Source organism: Vidua chalybeata, chromosome 1 (assembly GCF_026979565.1).
Source record: "Vidua chalybeata isolate OUT-0048 chromosome 1, bVidCha1 merged haplotype, whole genome shotgun sequence".
Taxonomy (NCBI): domain Eukaryota; kingdom Metazoa; phylum Chordata; class Aves; order Passeriformes; family Viduidae; genus Vidua; species Vidua chalybeata.
In genome coordinates this window covers 72,134,170-72,154,583 of record NC_071530.1, presented here as the reverse complement: position 1 = coordinate 72,154,583, position 20,414 = coordinate 72,134,170, and the positions used below count along the sequence as shown (strand labels likewise).

The following is a 20,414-nucleotide window of genomic DNA, read 5'->3' as shown; positions in this document are numbered from 1 at the left end:
CCCCTAGAGCAAGAGAAACAGTTTTAAGGGCTAAGCTGACCAGGTTTTTCTTTAACATGTCCAAAGATTTTTAATAGTTTCCTTACCAAATATTTTTGAGTAGTGGCATCTCATACCTTTCTCAGACTGGAGTCTTGTTTAAAATAGCTCTGGTTTTTTTTTATTACAATGAAATCCTAAAATGTCACTGATCACTTCTAAGAGCATGTCTAGGAGACTTCCAAACTCCAGTGTCTAAACAGAAATACAACAACAGGTATTCAGGACATTTTTCAGTGGGAGACAAAGAACTTTAAATTAGGTACTTGATGGTTACCTGAGAGTCTTTCTATTATCTGGATAGGAAGGCTAGGCTCCTTTTCAGACATCAAATTTTGATGCATAGTGTAGACTGAATTTCTTTTTGATGACATGGATGTTTTGAAGAGCCTGCTAGTTCTCTGTTCTAACATACTTAAATAAATAAATAAAAAGGGTTAGGGAAAACCACAACCTTATAATTTTATAGTGGCTTATTGCATGTCTGAGAAAAACAGTAACTTGCACAAGATGACAACACTGCAGATTTATATCAAGAACTGCAACAAGAAATAAGATTTTCCTACAGCATTTTCATGGCTTCAGGGTTGCTTTGGGTACTTCTGGAAACTCTGGCTGTAGTTCCATGCACATCTGCTACTCTTTGCCATTAAGGTATTCATCAGGAATAAAAAATATGCATATCAAATATGCATAGAAGTAGGAGCACTGCTGATTTGTTCTTCTACTAAACGTAGTTGATTGCTTGGCTGTTTTAGTCTTCTATCAAGGAACAACTTAATATAATTTACAGTATTAGTCTGTACTATCTGCTAGTCACATACCTGAAACCTGGTTTAGATTAGAATACAGCATTAGCAGGGGGACACTGAAATGTCGTGGAGGTCTGTCCCCACATCACCTGCAAAAGGCAGAAGAAGCTGGAAGCCTTTTGCAAGACCAGTTCCTGCTCCGTGTTAGTGCCACCCAGAGTAACTCACAAAGAGGACAGGATCACCTAGGGCTGTGTCTGTCCTTCCTCTTCCATATCGCTCCTTGCAGAGGTGACCAGCCTGTGATACCTACATAAGGTTGCTGCTCTTGCTTCCACACCCAGGGAATGCCAGATCCTTTTCCAGGTGCTCCAGCTACAGTGTCCATACACCCTTCAGCTCACACCAATGTCCAGCATTGTGCAGCAAAGCTGCTTGTGGTGCTTAAAGAACAGGTAGGATGACTTGGACTTCCATCAGAAAGGAAGAATAGCCTGGTGATTATAATACTCCTGTAAGCCTCAAGAACCTACATCCAGGTTCCAGCCCTTCCACAGATATTCTTGAATAACCACAGAAATGTCACTTAATGCAGCTATACAATGAAAACAAGATTTCCTTTTCTGTGCCATTCTTCTGTCTTGTATGTTGAGACTGTTTTTGAACAGTGGATAAAAGATACTCTCCCAGTGTGGCCAACTACAGAGACTGAGAGTGGGCATCTCTGGAACAAGATGACACTAAAGATCTTTTCAAATGCCAGGTGAGAAAAAAAAATCAAAATATCTGAGAACAGGCAAATACCATCATCAGTTCACACAACAGCTATTGAATAAATTCATACAGTCATCTTTTGCCATGGCCATTCATGAACTTAAGAAGGAGATACACTTCTCACTTCCCCTGTTTTGTCAGTGTGTGCTTTTCTGAGGCCTGGTTCTCTCACTAGGTCCACTAGGATTAAATCAGTTGTATTGTACAAAACCACCATGTTAATAGTTCCCAGTGCAGGATGGAGGTAGTAGTTATCTTAGTATTTCTACTGCATTTAGTTATTTTTATAGTTCTGCACCTTTTTCCTGCTGAGAGAACTGAATAAAAAAATTACTTTGAAAGACATTATAATCAACGGCTGCTGGCTGCAATTACATTGTGTACTTGATGTCTTCATAAAGTACCTCTAGTTTAAACCCACAAATCTTTCAGTTTGAATTATCTCCTGGCTCTGTTCTGTTTTGTTATTTTAGTGGTGTATTTACAGGAATGATCGCTAGAGTATATGGGTTTATATAACAAAGATATAAAAAAAAAAGTTATCAGAAGATTAAAATTTCATCAGCTATCTTTACACTGAAAAAGTGACATTTTGTTCCATTTATGACTGATATTTACAAAGGCAAGCCTTGTGGACAATAAAGAAAAAAAGCATTTGGGTTTCAGTGCTGTAAAAGCTTATTGACACTTGCGAAAATTATTAGATGAAGACTTTCAGATTTAAATTGTCATAAGAGAGACATAATTGTAAAGTAAGCTCAAACTTAACAATGGCGTTTTAAGTCCAAGTCAATTATGGACAAGTCTGCAGTGTTACAGCTTCTGAGCACATGAAACTTAGCTATTACTGAAAATATCCAGCAAGAAATTCTTTGCTATATATGAAAATGTATTAATATGATTTATTAAAATATATTAATATGATACTGAAAAGAAGCGACTATGATAAATTTGGAAGTATCTATTTTTTTGAAGTTATCTGGAATACTTTTTTTTCTCTGAGCAACTAATGTCATTTTAACCTTTACCCCTCCACGGTAAGAAAGTAATTTTTTTGCAGATTTTCCTTAAAGACTTAATAATTTCCTTGCAGTCTGCTTCCAGGCTAGCAGAATCACATTCTTCACATTAGATAGGATGGCCCCAAGGACACCCTAGGGTGCTGGCTTCTCTGACTCATTCAAATTCTCCTAGGGACTTGGACATTGCTCCTTTGGCCTTGCAATAAGGTAAAATCCAAGCACCAGACCACCAGATCCTTACCTAGAATGCCTCATTCCGTACCCCAGACTCTCACATCTGACACAGTAAATGCGGAAGTCACTATTTAGCCATTTTTCTCCTCCTCCATCAATGCTTTCCTCACCTTTGGTTCCTCAGGCTTTGACAGTGAGTTGTTGATATCTTCTCCCGTCGCAGACCTGACAGATTTAACACTTGCACGTGACGTTTGAGCTGGGGAGAGCCCTTCCAGCAAGACTACATGAGTACAGAGAGTTTCTCTCACTGCAGGGTCTCTCTAGGTGACTAGGAAATGACTCTCCTGCATAGGGAAACTGTGAATCCAGAGCCTGTAGTCCAGGTACTGTCACTGCCAGTTGGCTCTGTAGAATTGTTTGGGATTTAAGCAGGCTCAGTTAGCCTGATAGACTTAATTGGTGCTGATGGGGTAAGCATCTAGAAAATGATGTCAGAATATTTTTAATGTGTTCCCACGTCATCTACAAAATTAAATATAAACTAGAGTTTTCAGGGTAGAACCCTTCTTTTCTTCCAAAGATGCTGCTGGTAAACACTTCATATGATGATGAAGCCAGGGAGTAGTTTGTATCTTTCTAGCAACAGCTCTAAATTAGACCTGATTTGGGGGCAGTAAAGGTACCTATACTTGTGCATTCATAGTGTAATCTGCTAGAGTGAGAGAGTAGGGTCTATTCTCTGTCTTTGTGCATCTTTCTCCAAGAACTTAAGCAAACTCCATAAGGATAGAGGCAATTTGTTGTGTCACCAACATAAAGAAATTAATTAATTAATTAATTAATTAACATGCCTCAAGCCCTAAAACATTTCCCATGCTCAGTTTCCTATATCTGATGCCAAAGCGAATATTAACTTTCACCTGCTCATCCAGTTTCTGTGCGAGAACAGCAGGCCCTTATCAGTTCTTCAGAACACAGTTGGTGCTCATTCCAGTGTACCAATGGACCTTAATCCAAACCTGCAAAGCTTTGTATTCAGTGCTCGAACAATGAAACTGTACCTTGATGACCAGAGAATAAAAGATCTATTAAACTGTCACTTCTGTTTGAATAAAGGTTGTATCAAAAACTTTAGAGATGTCAATGGTTGCTAGCCTATTTAGAAGCCATTTAAAATCTAATTATCAGCAGCCCATAACATCCAGGATGTAGAAATTCATACAGAAGCATAATTGAATGCATGGGTTCAGAAAAGAAATTTTCCTAAAGTCCAGACTCTAGTACACTTTATAAAAGCGTACGCACTTTATAAAGAATATTCCTCTCAGAATCTGCTGATGGAGTGACTACTATGGAGTTGGACAGAAAGGAATGAGGAAAAGCTGTTTTCCCTCTCCTTACTGATGCCTCTCATGGGAAGGCTCTTTGCTAGTCTGGTTTATTTAACAACCAGCTGGGAAGACCATTACAACCCACAGAGCTGGGCAGGAGCAAAGGTGGAACCTCTTTGGGGCTCCTCATGTCAGGAATCTGTACCTGATGCCTGCCACTATGCCAGAAAGGCTCTCCAGGGCAGGGCTCCCTGATTCATAGGAGTAACTCCAATGGATGCATTTCCTTCTTGATTTATAGTTGAAATACTTGGATATTGCTCTGGAAGGATGTAAATTTGCACTGAGTTCTCACATTAAGACATTACATTAATGAAGTGTTGGAGAGCATGAATATAAAGGCTGACTATGACTACTATCACCTGGGGGAAATAATTTTGAAATTGATATTTATAGTGATTAAGCAATTGTCTGAGGTTTAAATCTTTCAAAGAGCCATGAACATAAACTTCAGATCTGCATCTTATCACACTGAAGAAAGTTCTGTGGCTGTAAGTGACATTGCTTTTGTCTTAACTATGACCATAGCTAAAGTTAGACTGGGATTTTTTTTAAGCTTGGATGTGCACATTCCTCCTTTTCTAGTAAAAAGCCCAGATTTGCTATATGTTTGAGTTGGCAGAGCTAAGCCAGTTGTCTCAGGCTGTTGTAACTTAAAATTGTTTTTCACTCTTTACAGTTGATTACACAGCAAGTTCCGCAGCCATGATGGTTGAGAGAAATGCCATGTTTAAAGTGCCTCTTTTTACCTGACTTGTGCAACGTGAAGAAAAAAAATTTTAGCCCTCATCCCCGGGTCCCATCAGTTATATTTGCGCAGCTACACTTAGAGAAAATAAAATCTCCACAGTGAATGACTTGTTTCTAGAATAAAGAGAGATTGCACAAGAAAAACTACTCCATTGCAGAGACCTCTCTGGAGCATGAGACACTGCGACTGGAGCACAAAATGGCATTTAAGAGCCACAAGAGCTCACTCTACTAAAGGCTCAGCTCAGAGTGTAGTGCTCTGTCCTTTTTATTCACTCTACTAAATTTATCAATATGACCCATAAAAGAGTAATCAGCACCCATAGGGCAGAGACACCCTGGATTCAGTTGGTACTTACCCCAGTCGCATGCTTAAGCCAGGGTCTGTACAGGTGTGTCTCCTCTCTTGCCACTCACAGGGAAGCTGCTGGGGCTTAGCTGCTCTGCTGCATCACGAAGGCTGTGCAGTCAAGAAGGACATTACAGGATCATGCCCTTATTTCAGCATTTTGGACACATCTCTGCAGGGAAGAGTAAAGGGCTGTATTTCACAGCTATGATATCATTCTTGTAAGCTATAATTCAGCATGAGCCACTATAAAACCTTTCCCATGACATCAGAGCTGTGAAATATAGCTGACTTCAAGTGCAGAAAATTCCCCCACAGGAATAATTGTTTCCTGGCAATTGGTGTTTGAAGAACTGGTCCTTTAAAAGGCTGGCACAAATCCCATCTAGGTAATGTTGGTCCAGGCAGCACTTCTCAGGAAATGTTATGTGCAGGAGCAGAGGTATAGAGCCTCACCATAGGATCTGGCCATAGAGGTGGTGGTATGGGCACTAGAGGAGCCTGTCAGGTGATGATTTTCACTTCCTTATGCCTCAAAAATCCGTGCAGACATCCCTAATAGCAAAGCAGTAGGTTTGCTCATGTGCTGCACTCCCTACCTCAGACTCTGCCTCCCCAGCAAGGGAAGACACATGTGCACAGCCAGAACCACTGTCTAATACATCTTTCCATGTCTGCCTTCCAAACACAGATCATCCTGATACGTCCATCCTGATACATGGCAGCTCACCAGGTCTGCCCCCGCTTAGGGAAGTACTTAACTCCCACAGCAAGCTAGCAAGAAAATGGAAGTCCAAAAATGTTGTGTGAGATGCAATTTCCTCTTCCATATCACATGAAGGAAGATATCCACTTGAATACAGTCCAGTGAGAGCCAGGGTAATAATCAAAGTTGGCAGAGCCATAAAGGACAAGACCTTACACAGGTCAGAAGGGTACAGAAGGAGGAGAAAAGCAACTGTAGACAATGAGAGGGTTAAAGCCACCTCATGTCTCCCTATCCTGATGGCTGAATCTGCTGAATCTGCTGCCTGTGTCCTGCTCTAGCAACCTGCACTTTAGTTTGCCACTGCTCCATCAGTTACACTGAAAGCAATTGTTGAACACATTGTAAAGCTTAGTCATGCCAGCTTTTCCTGTTTCTCCTCTGGAAAGGTCTTTTTTGTGAACGCAGCTCTGTTCTTGCTGTTCTGTGTCCATGGTTACGTGTATGTGTGAATACACCCAGGGGTCTGTGTCTCTCTCACAAACTCTCAAAGCTGTGTGTGGACACAGCTCCCATGACCTGCAGGACAGAGTTGTCTTTCCCTGACTAATAAGAAAGCTAATTGCAACCCTTCCTTCTTCTCCAGAAGAAATTACACTGTGCCAGAATTAATTGTACTATTTATATAGTAAGATGGTAAAATCTTACTCCTTCTCACATAGAAGTTACCTCTTAAGAGTATTTTACCTTTTGAAACAGTAAAATAATATTGTTTGAACAGTCCTGTTCCATTACCTACTATTCATATCAAAGCTAAGTGGTATTTCTTTATAGAAAATTATTTACTAACAGGAACTCTAAAAGACTTGAGGTTATTTTATGCAATTTATTACCAAGAAAATGTCAGCCAGATGAGTAGCTCACCCGAGGTATTGCAGGTGCTGTAACTCCTACAGCATAGCTCAAAGGCTAAATTCTGTCTAATGTACACCTTTAAATAGACAAAAACATATTATAGGAGAAAAAATGGTCTTTGATGTAGAATATGATCCAAATAGTGTTTCATGAAACACAATGAAACAAACAAAAATTTTCTTTTCCATTTCATATAGTCAGATTCTCATTCCACAGTCTTCATTTACAAATACTGGGAGATGCTGTATTGAATTTTGAGCTGGTTCAGAATGATTTATTGGTTTTTTTGTCAGAATACTGAAAAAAAAACCCAACAAAACCACTAAACTTTTTTCCAAAGATCATCAGTGAGAAAGAAAATGAAAATTAATCAAATTATCCTTCTCTAAGGTTATAGATCTGTTTGAACTAAAAATTCAATGAAGTGTTTACAACAAAAATATGTGTTGTGGAATGTTTCTATCTATCTATCTATCTATCTATCTATCTATCTATCTATCTATTTCTATTCTAACTAACTCTGATTTCTTCATATTCTAAAATGCTCCAAAGCGGTTCATTAGATATTTTGTGTGACTGGTTACCTGAGACACATAGTATATTTTCTTTCTTTTGAATAGAAACCTTCAGCTTTTTTAAAAACAGAAGAGCTGTCCACAGCACTCTGGAGTACTGTATCTGTAGCTTTTTGCATGTTGAAAATTATGTCATATTCAGAGATAGAGATCATTTTTGTAATTATTTTGTAGGTGCACCAATATTTAGTATTAATAATAATAGGAAGCAGTAGCTAGTAAAGACCCACAGGTAGCAATGAACTAGCTGCAGTTTGTTTTCTATTTTTAGAAGTTATTAGTGAAAGCATTTACATACATAACTATGTATTTAAAGATTCAAAACTCTGGCACTAGATAATGAGAAAACCATAGTGTCCACTTCATTTCCTATGCAATAAGAAGCAGGTCTATTATGTGTAAAGTATTGATAAATACACACATTTATTTCACTAACCTGATAAGCTGAGTTGACTCCTTTCTAAATTGAGTCAAAGCCAAAACTCCTTAAATGTGAGAGAAAAATCCTGGAGTTAAGTCCAGTCTCTTCAGTCCATAAATATAGCAACAGAATATCTCCTGGGAAGACAGTGTGCAGTTTTGCTAGCACTTCTTTAATGTAATATGGTAACCTCATCAATATCCCCAATCAGAAAGTAAGCAGTTACATCCCAAAGTTCAGGCAGTAAAAAGAGAAATATCTGTCTTGCCTTTATCAATGAAGGGAAGCAAATAGGGTTAAAGGGGACCCACACACACCCTAAATCCAAACATCATGACTCCTTCCCCATACTTCATATAGACTCATTGTGATAATTTGAAGGACTATTTGCAACATTTTGAATCAGAAACAGACCAGGTTTTCAACAATCATTATTACTCGTCTACTGTGGACTTAACTGCTGCAGTGATGACAGTTAAGCAGCTTTGGAAATGCTAAAATAGTTGTTCTTTTTCTTTTTTTCAGAGATCCTTTGAGACTGCAAAGACTATTTAAAGAAGGAAGACAGCATGAGATTGGATTTAGTGCAGTAAAGTAGGTTAATTTGAGGACAAGACAAAAAATCATTATTTAGACCTTCTTGTGTTGCAGTTATGAGAACTTACCATTGCTTCTGGCTGCTGTTTTGGGCTGGTCAGCCCCACCAAAGTTTCTTAACTCCGTTATCCAAAAGGACTAGTGGCTTTCCAGAAAAGGAAAAGGTTTTGGTGTTGTCTGGAAACAGCAGGCAAGACCTCCATCGTTCCAAAAGGAGCTGGATGTGGAATCAGTTCTTTTTATTGGAGGAATACACAGGAACTGACTACCAATATGTTGGCAAGGTAAGTTTCTTTAGTATGCATCTATGTTTTGATTTTAGAAGCACTGGAAAGCCAGCAGTAGCAAGTAGGGAAGAAAAATGCCTGCTACAACTTTTAGTTTGTGTTCCTGTGTGCCCAGCTTCTGCTGAGGAGTAATTCAGTGGAAAGGTTAGTGTGCTTCAGCTTCAGAATGTAATTAACAAGTCTTCATTTAACCAGGAAGTCCCGTGGCAAATCACTGGCAATTCTGTTAAAGATTTTGCATTTTATTTTGTGTCTGGAAATAATGCAGCTTAATTATAGGCTAGAGTTTTAGCTTTAAACTGGGATATGTGTTTTCCCTCATGCTCGCTGATTTTGCTGCAAACTATATAAACCAGGAGAGGTTTCGATCTAAGTTAGGATTCACTGTACCTACATTTTTGGTGAGGAGTCTACCTAGCAAAAGGTAATTGCTTTGCTTTTTATTACCCACTGCACACAACAGTGCTACAGCCATTTTCTGATGAGGTTTTGTGGTGCCACTGAGGACTGTGTGGTATGACCTTCACACCATCAGCAATGCTACTACAAAGCATGGTTGAAGCACACTATGCATATATACTAAGAAGCAACAGGCAGATGAAAAATTCTAGTCTCAAAGCATGCTGTCAGTTGGGAAAGGGTCAAAAAACAATTTTAAAAAGAAAAGTTGCAGCTTAACTCTGAGAACATCTGCCTCCCTGAGCAGCAGATCTCCATGTAGGTAACAGACTTTATGTGAGCTGTAGAGATAATGCACCTGTGTTAAGAGCCTAAAGACAATCTATACTGCCCCAGGTTCCACAGTCTATAGGAATATATCTTGCAGAATGCAGAAATTATGCTACTGATGATGACATTCAAAGCAGAAACAATACAGCTTGGTTTCCCAAACTAAAATGGGGGTGTATCTGATCTTGTTTGATCTCTCAAGCCTCTTAGCAAAGGCTGCAGATCACAATGGTTTGACATTTTATCTCCCTCTGCAAGTTCCTGAGCATTCCCATGAGAGATGGTGGCTGCTTCTCTTGCCTGCCAGTCAGCTGTCAGTCAAAGTTGGATGCAACATTCCTTTCCTGCTAAATGGCTGCAAGGCATGATTCAAATGAAGAGCTACTCAGCTGGTGTAATACTCATAGAACTCAAGCCAGGATAATCAGCATTCATGAAAGGTACCATTGAGCCCAATCTACAGGAAAAGGCCAAAGGCAGAGAGTCCTCAGAGAGGAGAAGTAGAGAAGGAAGATAAGAGGGTAAGAAAAGATACCAAAACAGAAGAGAGTAAGAGGAAAGAACTAGAAAGACTGAGATGGAAGGAACAGAAGCTTTACAAAGAGGAATCAAGATGAAAAGGAGGGGGAAAATACATTAAATGGGGGTAGAGGATAAGAGTTGCAAGAAAGTTTACCTAAAGAGAGCAAAAACAAAAACAGAAGATGAGACAGTGAAGAAAAAAAAAACAACAGGTATGAAACATGGAGTCAAGGACAAAAAAAAAAAAAAAAAAAGACAGCAAATTGAAAGACAGAAGTCCTTCACACATTTTCCTGTTTCACAGTCTGCTGAGGGTAGTCAGGGTAATGGGGATCTTTTTGTTCAAAGATAAAGCATATGGTCCTGAGGTGATCCTACAGTCTCTCATTGTCACTGTGAATTTTGACATTAAACCTCATCAGCCCCCCATTCTTTCTACTGCAGAATTAGAGTACAAGCTATTGACTTCAGAGGGACGGATGGGGAAGTGAATATTCCTGCAGGATAAGTTTGCTGAGAGACAGTTTAAAAATCGTCTAGTAGGATCAGAAAACCAAGACAATTTCAATAGGAGTCAGAAAGATTAAAAAATTTATGTTATTTTTAAAAGTTGTTCTTCCACCTATTTGTACTTTATTACACTTTCTGTTATAAAGCATAGAAACAACACATAATGTATAAATGTCATTGATTTTGTGTTCCTAAGCCATTCACAAGTGGCCTTTCACACGTCTTTCAAATGCCAGAACTGCTCACACTGTTTTAACTGAACAATTAGCCAAGAGGCATGAAAGAGCAGCCTTTTATTATTAAAGTTGAGGATTGGTGTAAGGGGAAATGATAGAAACATCTAAATGTCTCTAAATTGAGGTAACTGGGCAATTTAACTGAGCAATTAAACTTGATTGATGTGGGCAAATGAGGATTATGAACATTTTTATGAAGCATATTTTTTTTTCTAAGAGGACTAAATGTTAACCTTAAATATGGACTTAAAAATGGTAGGAATACAAAGAAGAAATGTGAACAGCAAAATCTTTTAAAACAATAACAATATATGTATATAAAAGGGAATTGTGCTTAGGTCTTACTATATAAACAGGCAGACATGAATCTTCTGGGGTTTTTGTGTTTAGAGGTTAAAGCTGGTGGGCATTAACATCATAACCATAAAAAGAAAAGGTTCTATATAAGCTACAAAAAAAATCTTTTACTTATGCTGGTTTCACTTTTGCTTCTTCATTTTTTCTAACATCTGTTTAATCCAAACATCTACTTCAAAAATTTGAGTTGTAAGAAGTCTGTTGTGAAAGATTCTAAAAAACATTATTTGTATGAGATGCCCAAATTACAGTTGTGAAATCCTGTAACTGTTTAAACTACAAAAAACAGATTTGCATCATAGTAGTTTTAGAGTATAGGGAAAGAACAGTGAAAGGAAATGCATTCAGGTTTGGGATAATAAAAGAGAAAAGTAGTCTCTCTGAAGACAGAGCTCAAGCAGTACTGAAGACAATGCTGTAGCATCATCTGAGTCACAGACCAAAGCATTGTTGTTGTCTATACCCTGTACACTCTTTATTCATTGAACCCAGAGTTTTTCATCCTTTAGGAGTTAATTGTCCAAGCATATATGAAACCTGTTTTTTGGTAGCTGTGGGTACTGTCAGCTATTAAAAACTGCTCCCCAGTTTTGTATGCCACACACTTCATTGTCAACCCAAACATGCAGCTGTATCTTGCTGGACAAGGATGTGCAGCTGCCAAGAAGACACTCACAGTGTTATAAACACAAGTTGATGTTTGCTGTGTCACTGACACCAGATCGATCGCTTTATTACCCATCCTTGTATTCCTCAATTTCATTCCTGTATATTTGTGAAATAAAGGCTTTTTAAAAAGAGATGAAATTCACGCCCCCAGTCACTCTAGTCTCAGACCTTAAGGAACTTGAAGAAAAGTTCTAGACTGGAATTATTCATTGCACTGCTGAATAACTTGTGAACTATGGCTATGCATTGAAGTGTGACTGATGGGCACAGTGACATTTTAACCTGAATATATCTTTTCTTCTGGTTCAGAAATTGTAGCACTTGGCAGGGACTCAATCCAAAAATAAAATAAAAGAATTACATGAGCATCAAAGTCTAGCACTACTACCTAGCCAAAATTTGCAACATCTGAGTTGGTTTTTAAAAGACATCTAGTTGTACACATGGCTGCTTAGTACAATTTGAAAGGGCTGAGGTAAATGCAGCTTTAAATCACAGGTAAACAATGAAGTGGTAGTACAACTGTATATAAAAATATATGCTGTGTTTCCTAGAGATCTTCAGATACACCAGGGGAGAAAAAAAAAAAAATCTGCCCTATTCCAAGATCATACTCATAGGTATACTTACTCTTTGTATACACTTGACAGCTTTGACATGGCAGTCCCAATGGCTACATAAAATCCATGTACTGGCATCCATCACTGAGTTTAGAGCACAAACCTAGAATCATTGTTACATAAAGGGATAGGATTGCACTTTCTTTAAGACTAGAAAAAGATCTGAATAAGTCTTAAATCTTACTGGTTAACCCCAAGAATAGCTTTTGGCAGTCTGCAATTGAAAGGACTAACCTGCTTTCCTGGTAACAAGAGGCATAACTGTGGAATTGTTTTGTAACACTCTGGCTGGCTGGCACTAAAAGGAAACTTCCAGACATACTTTTCATTTTTGCTGTGTCTTATTGATGTTCATATAGTTCAAGCAGTATTCTCACCTGGAAGCTATCTGATGTTACTACCTGTACAACCCATCATAAACAATCAACCTCTGCTGACAACTCTATTTTTCAAGGAAGATAAAGTCAAAACTCCTGCTGGTATGTGGCTTGGCAAAGCAAAAAGTATACTGTGTTACTGTAGGCAAACCCAGAATCTTTTTGTTTGGTGTTGAAAGAACCTCTTGGAAAGATGAATTCCCATCTGTCAAGGAATGATTTAAGGTACTGTTGACCCTGCTTTTGAGGAGGGGATGAACTAAATTTTATCACAGTATCGTTTCAGCAGTGTTTTGCCTTTTTTTTTTTTTTTGTCTGATTTTACTTTAGGCTACAACTATTCTGAAGGCAAGCACAGTAGCGTATTTCAGCCGAAGCAAATGAAGCAAAAGGCAGAATCTCTTCCAAACTATTGCAAGTAGAAGGACTAAGCAACATGCTGAGGCAAAATTATCTGCCTGTGAGCACACACAAAGGGCTATTTAAAAAAAGAAAATTATTGTCATGGAATACAGTCCATGCCTTTTCAGCATTTTAGGAAGTAATGGGTAACATTACTCCAATGGTTAAAAGGTACCATATCTTAATTGGATGGCACGATAACTAGCAAGAGAAATCTTCACTTTCTCTCAGATTTTAATGCACTAGTGTTCTGTACTTACCTTTAAAACTTTTGTACCCTGAAAAAGCAAGATGTGAAAAGGCAAACTAAAATGACTCCCCCATCTGCACTTTTAACATCCTTTATGCTGCTTTATTGGCACTTGGTCAGTATTTGCTTTCCTTGCCTTGTAACTTGCACTATGATATATACTTGATGCCTTCAGTTTCCTGTTCCAAGCACAGTGACTATTTGTTATTTTTACAATGCCTAAAGTTAAAAGTTATCTTTGTAACTTCTGCTTATTCAGAGAGGATCACAAATGAATCTTCCATTCATTTTTGATAATTAGAATAGCCTCTCTCATTGTCTAGATTTTCCACTCTGCACCCAGAGGAACCGTAAGCATTAAGACTGGCCTTTTGCATGTGACAAAACTGATGTACAGGGAGGTTAAGTGGCCTTCCACACAGCTAAAAGTTAGAAACTTCACAGCAGAGATTGGAAAACAAAAAAAAAATCAGAGTTCTTAGCCCCTTCCCCCCCGCTTCCACCCCCCCCCCAGTTTCTATGATTAGGTCACCTGCCTCCCTCTTCAGTAGGCCTAGTACTTGTCATTCTCTTAAAAAGTAGAACAAATGCTGTGGCACATCTGCGCTTCCATTATTCCTCATCCATCAGTCATATTTTATGTTCCAGCACTTGACTTTCCCAAGTGCCCTTCATTTCTGTATTGCACTGCACACACATACACACACTTGTCTTGTATTCTTCTTTGAAAGATTTACGGTCGCTGGTAGCAGTTCTCTGTGCTGTCGGTCCCTGCGGAACAGAGATAACTCTGTAATGAGGGACAGTTGAGAGGTTAGAGGCCCACAACGACAATCCAGAAACAGCTTGCAGGTTTTAAACCATCACACAGGGGCTAAGAAATGAGATAATGAGCAATGGGTGGGATGGGCAAGGATGTTATTCAGAAAATGAAAAGGCAGGAAATACAGCATGGTTAATGTTTACGATCATCATAATTGTGAATCTACTTGGCATCATCCTTGTATCCAAATATATTACACAATATAAGAGCCTTACAACCATCTGCTTCAAACAAACCGCATTTCCTTCATTACGGCACATGATGGTACTTACAGTGTAACGATACAGAACCTCCTCCCCTTCTTCCCATTCTGCCTACAGAAGCAAGCAAATCCTGGGACCCTCAAGGCAATATTTCTGTTAATTCTTGTTTTTCATTTTTGTGTCCCAAACAAAACAATTTTGTTTTCCACATGCTAATTACCCACTTATACCATGCTTACATTTTGGATCACATCTTTTCACTGATTATCCTGTTCTACTCTTGTTAGCAGTCTGCACATTGTCCTGAATTGTGTGTCCCTAGACTTCCAGCTATAGAAAAACAGCTGAACATATTAATCTTCCTCTCTAGGGAGAGACTACATGTGAAGTTCATGCTTGATTATGGATTATTTAAATTGCTGTTATTTGGAGCTGCATTACTATTTTCTTATTTGCTTGTACAGCACAATAGCATTCCCACTATGAAGCTGCAACATCATGAATATAAATTTTGAAGGCTAGGGACAGCTGAAAAATAAAATCCCTCTTTCAGGCCTAAGACAACCATTGTTACTCCACCATTTGTTATTTACAGTTGGCTTACCAAATATAGTAAACCGTAAAGCTTAGAGAAATCTCTTTATTAAATTAAATATATTGTCTGTGCCTCCCTTTTCTTTCCCTGCCATTTCCCTCATTGTTGAACATCAGTTCACAGTGGGGAGCAGCAGGTTGAGAGCTGTGGCCAGTCAGTGTAACATTTCAAAACACAAACTGAAAATGTGTTGTGATGTGAATGCCTACTGTTGATCCGTATACGCTAATGCAGACTGTGGCTTGCTTTCACCATTAATGGGGTGAAAGAAACTTCAGCATGCACTTGCAAGTACTTCAGGATGCAGTGAAGCTTGTAGTTGTCATGAAAGTCGGAGGTGGCAGATGAAGGAAAGGAAAGAATTGCCCTCTGAAAGGAAAAGAGAAGGGAAAAATATCAGTCCTTTCTCTCCTGTCTTCTAATTTCATAAAAAACCCACCTCAAAGCAGAAAAACAAAGGTTGTAAAGAAATAAAATACTGAGTGAGCTGTAAGTTAAAAACTTACATTAAAGGACAAGGGGGAAATATTAACAAATGTTTATATTAGAATTTGAATTCCCACTGTTTTCTCAGCAGAGTTGTTTATTTTGGAGTCGTATCTGATGAAGATTGCAGTCCTTCTATCCCCAGCTTACTTATGCCATGTGGTACAGGGCAGGGCTCCCAGAGAGCTCATCTGAAATGGCCTCTCATAGGAATATTGTCCTCTGGCTTTATTTCATACTTTGTTTCTTTGTGAAACATTAAGTGATGTTTCACATTAGATGTCTGCTGGAACAAAGGAGGTTTTAATGCATTGCACAGGCTCACATAATGATAATTTAGTCATCTTTAACATATTGGTCATCTCTGCCCATTCTGTATCTTCAGGTTGGAAGGCAACATCAAGTTCAGTCAAGTCATTTGTATAACTTTTGTGCTTAACATCATGTTGTCATTAGTGAAAGGTTCTCCCCAAAAGACAGAACCAAACAACATATAATTTGGCTCTTTGACATAATTCCTCGTACCTAACAGCCCTTGCAATCAAGCTGATCAGGGTACTGGCAGAGGATTTAAAGGGCATGCAAACTGAGGTGTCAGAGCATTCATTCATAGTTCCTTTCCACTTCGTGTAGTTTTACACATTTCAGGTCAGTTGCTTAAAGCACAGTTAATGCTGCTTACATCGGCTAAAATTGCTCACAGAATGGGAATAACATAATTCCCACATCTTGGGAATAACAACTGCCAAGGGAGTTGCAGGCAAAGAGTAAATGCCTGTGGAAGAAAACTCTTGCATGTATATTTGTGGTATTTGTAAACTCAGGTGAGCTTGACCCTCATGCTACTTGCAGGTAGATCCTGTCAGGATCTACACCGTTCACCTTACAAATATCTGTTATTTTACCAGCAGAAATATTTTATGAACAATTTCCTTTAGAATTTTTAGACTGATAGTATCACAGCAATTATATGTGCTTCAGAGAGAATTCTTTCCTTTCATGAATACAAGATATTATATCATTAGGAGAGCATAGACACAAGTATTCTCACCAAAGGAATTCCAGGTTCTCCAGTCAAAATTAATATGCATTCCTAGATAGGCTATCCTTGATCTTGAACCTGAAATGGTGTGACTTTCCCTATTTTCAGAATTTAAGAACTTTCGCCAAAGACTATGGCTTTTCAGACATTATAGAAAAAAAAAACATTTCATCACTGTCACTGTCCTTAGATGCATCTTTTTTTTTTTTTTTTTTTTTTATGGAAATGTGTCCAATTTACTTAAAAGGTTCCTGATTTATTGGTTTTCCTCTTCTGTGGGTAATGCTTCACTCTACCAGAATTTTCTGCCTGACTCAAGGCTCTTTGGGGCCTGTGGGCAAAGTGCTGTTCCATATCCCTGAGCAGTTCTCCTTTCTTCATGACGAATGGGTCCAGCAAAACACACCCTTTGGTCAACTCATCAATCACCTGGGTGAAGAAGTTGTCTTCGGACATTCTGCAGAAACCTGGGTTGCTTGCACACAGACATATTGCCCTTCCAGAAAACATAAGAATGATTAAAACCCCCCAAGAGTACAGGGTTTACTCCATCTGTTTAAAGAAGGCTGCATCTGCTTCATCTCTTTGAGCAGACAGTCTGTGGCAGATACCTAATGTGATGTCTTGTGTTGGCTTGTCCTCTTTCTTCAAGATCTCAACTGATTTGTCACCTGTTTCAAAGCAAAGCTCCATCTACATGTGCTGATTATTTGCTAATCCACCTCCTTGCCTTCCTAACCTGGCCTCTGTAAGGATCTACATTCTGCTGCAGCATTCAGGTCACTTGAGCTGTCCCTTCACAGCCTCACTAATGGCACTTTGAGGAATACTTATTTGAAAGAAGAATCTACTCAATGCCAGACTTGCCTAACATTTTCCATAAACATTTTTCTAGGTTGAGGAGTCTTCCTCAAAAGGGTCCTATTGAGAGACAATTTTGTATTGCATCTACTGCCTCACAAACCCTTTATTATCTGGTTATATAACACAAACTTGTGCTTAGAAACAAAGTTGGAAAACATAACAGAATGGAAATACTTCTCATTTTCCCAGCTTCTGACCTATAGAACTAAATGACAGAAGCATGAAAATAGATTAAAGACTCAATTAAACTTATGGATATGAATTAGTATCCTTTTTGTTAAGTCTTCATTTAAATCAGAATGTGGGTTCTCATTTGTTTTAGTGTTTGTCTGTATCCTCCCTTCTCCATCCCCCTTCTTCCTCCCTGACACACACACTTTTATACAGCATATAAAATTCATACACACATTTCAGGGTTTGATTGTCAGCATCAAGCACTCAGAATATCAAAGGGTCACCTTTGTCAGTAAGCAAAGGATGAGCATTTGCTTTCAAGCACATCCATCAGGGAGTAGTCAGAAGCTGTTACTTGCTGAAGAAGCCTGATGTTTTATTCAACTATATCCCAGTAAAAACATTTCTGGATATTAGGCCAAGGTTTTGGGTTTTTTTTTTTTTTTTTGTTTTGTTTTTTTTGGTTTTTTTGTTTTTGCTATTCATCTTTCAGCTAGGTTCTCCCATACCGCCACAGGAGAAGAGAAGTTTTCACGGACTGAGAAATATATGTGCTCATATACCTTAATTAAGGGGCTGTATTTGCTTACAATTTAATTATGAAGCATTTTTGAAAGGTCATGATTCCAAAGAAAATATTTTGTCAGTGATTAAACAGATAATTCTGACCACTGATAAAGAGTAATCAACTGTCCCTGGGTATATTCCCAGAGAAATCAAAGATAAATAAATCTGGACATATAATACAGACCTATTTCACTAACTATATACATCACATAATTTAAAGACTAAAGCACATATACTAAAATTATTATTGAAGTGCATGTTTGCTGAATGTACTCTTTAAAAAAAATATTTTCTCCTAATCTCAACAGAATACCTGCTGCCGTCTTCTACTATATGAATTTCCTTTTCTAATTGACTAATGCAGTACAGGACAGAAGTCCCAATATAGTCAGTGGAAGGATATCAGGATATTGGAATTAATTTCCTCTGACTTGGAAAAAAGCTGTAAAGAAAGTTGGTGCTCTTGAATTGTAGGCACAGTTCTAATTGAAGAAAGGAGTTTAGGCATGCATCCTTTATGAACTCTGTATTCCCATTGAATGTCATTACAAGTCAGGCACTTAATTTTCTTTAACCTCTCAAATGAGAGCACACATATTCCTTTTCAAGGATTTTTTTAAGATACCTCAAGCTACTTTAGCTAATATAGACAACCTTGGAATTCAGAAACCCCCCTACCTACCCATCCAAAACTTTGGTGATGGCAAACCTTCAGCTGGGGGATAATAACAAAAACCTGAGAACAATTAGATTTTCTACCATTGCAGCTGCAATGAGGAGAGGCCATCTGCCCCACCCTCTAAATACAGTAAGCTGTGGTAAAGCCACAATATTGCTATTCTAGATTCTAGTTAAATGATACCCAGTCTTTCCATAAACACAGAACAAATTATACCCAAGGTTATACCAATCATGTTATAGTTATTACATACAGAACTGGACATTGTTAACATTTTACTGCAGGGAGAATGCAGAAGCATCAAATAGCGATCTGTCTAAGATCAGACAGGAAGACTGTGACAAAAGCCATATAAAAACTTGAAGCCAATGACTGACTATTCAGTTAATGTGGTAGATTTGCAATGCTAGCAATGTCTGTCTCCTAAAATTACTCGTACAGCTCTTGCAAGAATTCAGAGGCTTGAATTATCATTCCTGATCACTGATTTGTATATACTAGATAAAATAATTTTTTCAATCTATTCTGTTCAGCTATTCAAGAGAGTTTCCCTAGTACCTGAGCTAGGTTGTGAGAAGTCTGAGGTTGGCTAAGCCATTTAGACTTTTTAGTAAGTTAATGCTGATGTCTCAACTAAAGCAAATCTTCATGTCTACCAGGTTCTTTTGCTACCCCACAGTTTGAAAACACTGGCAAGAAGAAATAATTCTTGCTTTGACAAAGAAATCCAGATGTTTAAATAGATGGACCAAAAGCATAAAATAGGGATTTTAAGCTGCATTGGCCTGCCTTGAGAGAACAAGATCTTCACGCTTTTGTGAGGGTAATTGCAGAAGTCTGTATAATGCTCTATTGTTACCATCACTACTGTTTAGCTGAAGAGAGCTCTTTGATCTTTCAAAGGCATAATGAAACCCAACTGCTCTAAGTAAAACTGGGAAAAATCAGTATATAACCATGGATTGTCATATTTTTTTTTAAGTGAGAGGTCATTTATTACTCAGAGTCAGAATTGTTTTGAGTTCCTTATAGTCTGAAAGGAAGACTGCTTCTTTCTAGTGTTATACAGTAGTTCAAAGAAAAACAAGAAGTTTGATAAAAGGACATGAAATTCAAGAGCCCATATGTATAGAGATGAGACTTGACACCATGGTCTCTTGTTCTTTACAAATTAAAGACCTGTTTGTCTTTGTAAGGGCAAACTTTGTAAATTCCTGCTATAACTTGGCTTAGAGATAACAGGAAGAGGAGCAAATAAAGTACATTACCACAGAAGTGCTTAGCAGCACTCAGCTCAAGAGAACATGAAGATACCTTTACCTAGTTTGCAGCTTTGCCAGATATTCATTAAGATCTGATAATCAGTTGAACCTAGAGACAAGGGCGATCAGAATAAGGTACCTTGCTAGTCTGGTGTACTGCAGCACAGGACAAAAGCTCTTGTGCCACTGTCCCTGTTTAATCACAATGAAGAGCAGAAGCAGCTGGGGAACCCAAGAGGGAGAAGCCTTGAGAGGTCCCAGGCAATGTTGAAAGGATTGACATATTCCAGTT

General features: G+C 38.3%; 1 protein-coding gene across 1 annotated transcript in view; it reads left to right on the top strand.

Annotated features, from left to right (window-relative positions):
• CDH6 (cadherin 6) overlaps window positions 1-20,414 on the top strand; it is a 98,242-nt gene that overhangs the window by 43,284 nt on the left and 34,544 nt on the right. Inside the window, exon 2 of the mRNA XM_053942799.1 lies at window positions 8,397-8,752. Coding sequence (XP_053798774.1) covers window positions 8,525-8,752 — 228 coding nt within the window. The 5' untranslated portion in view covers window positions 8,397-8,524. The remainder of the gene's footprint in view (window positions 1-8,396; window positions 8,753-20,414) is intronic.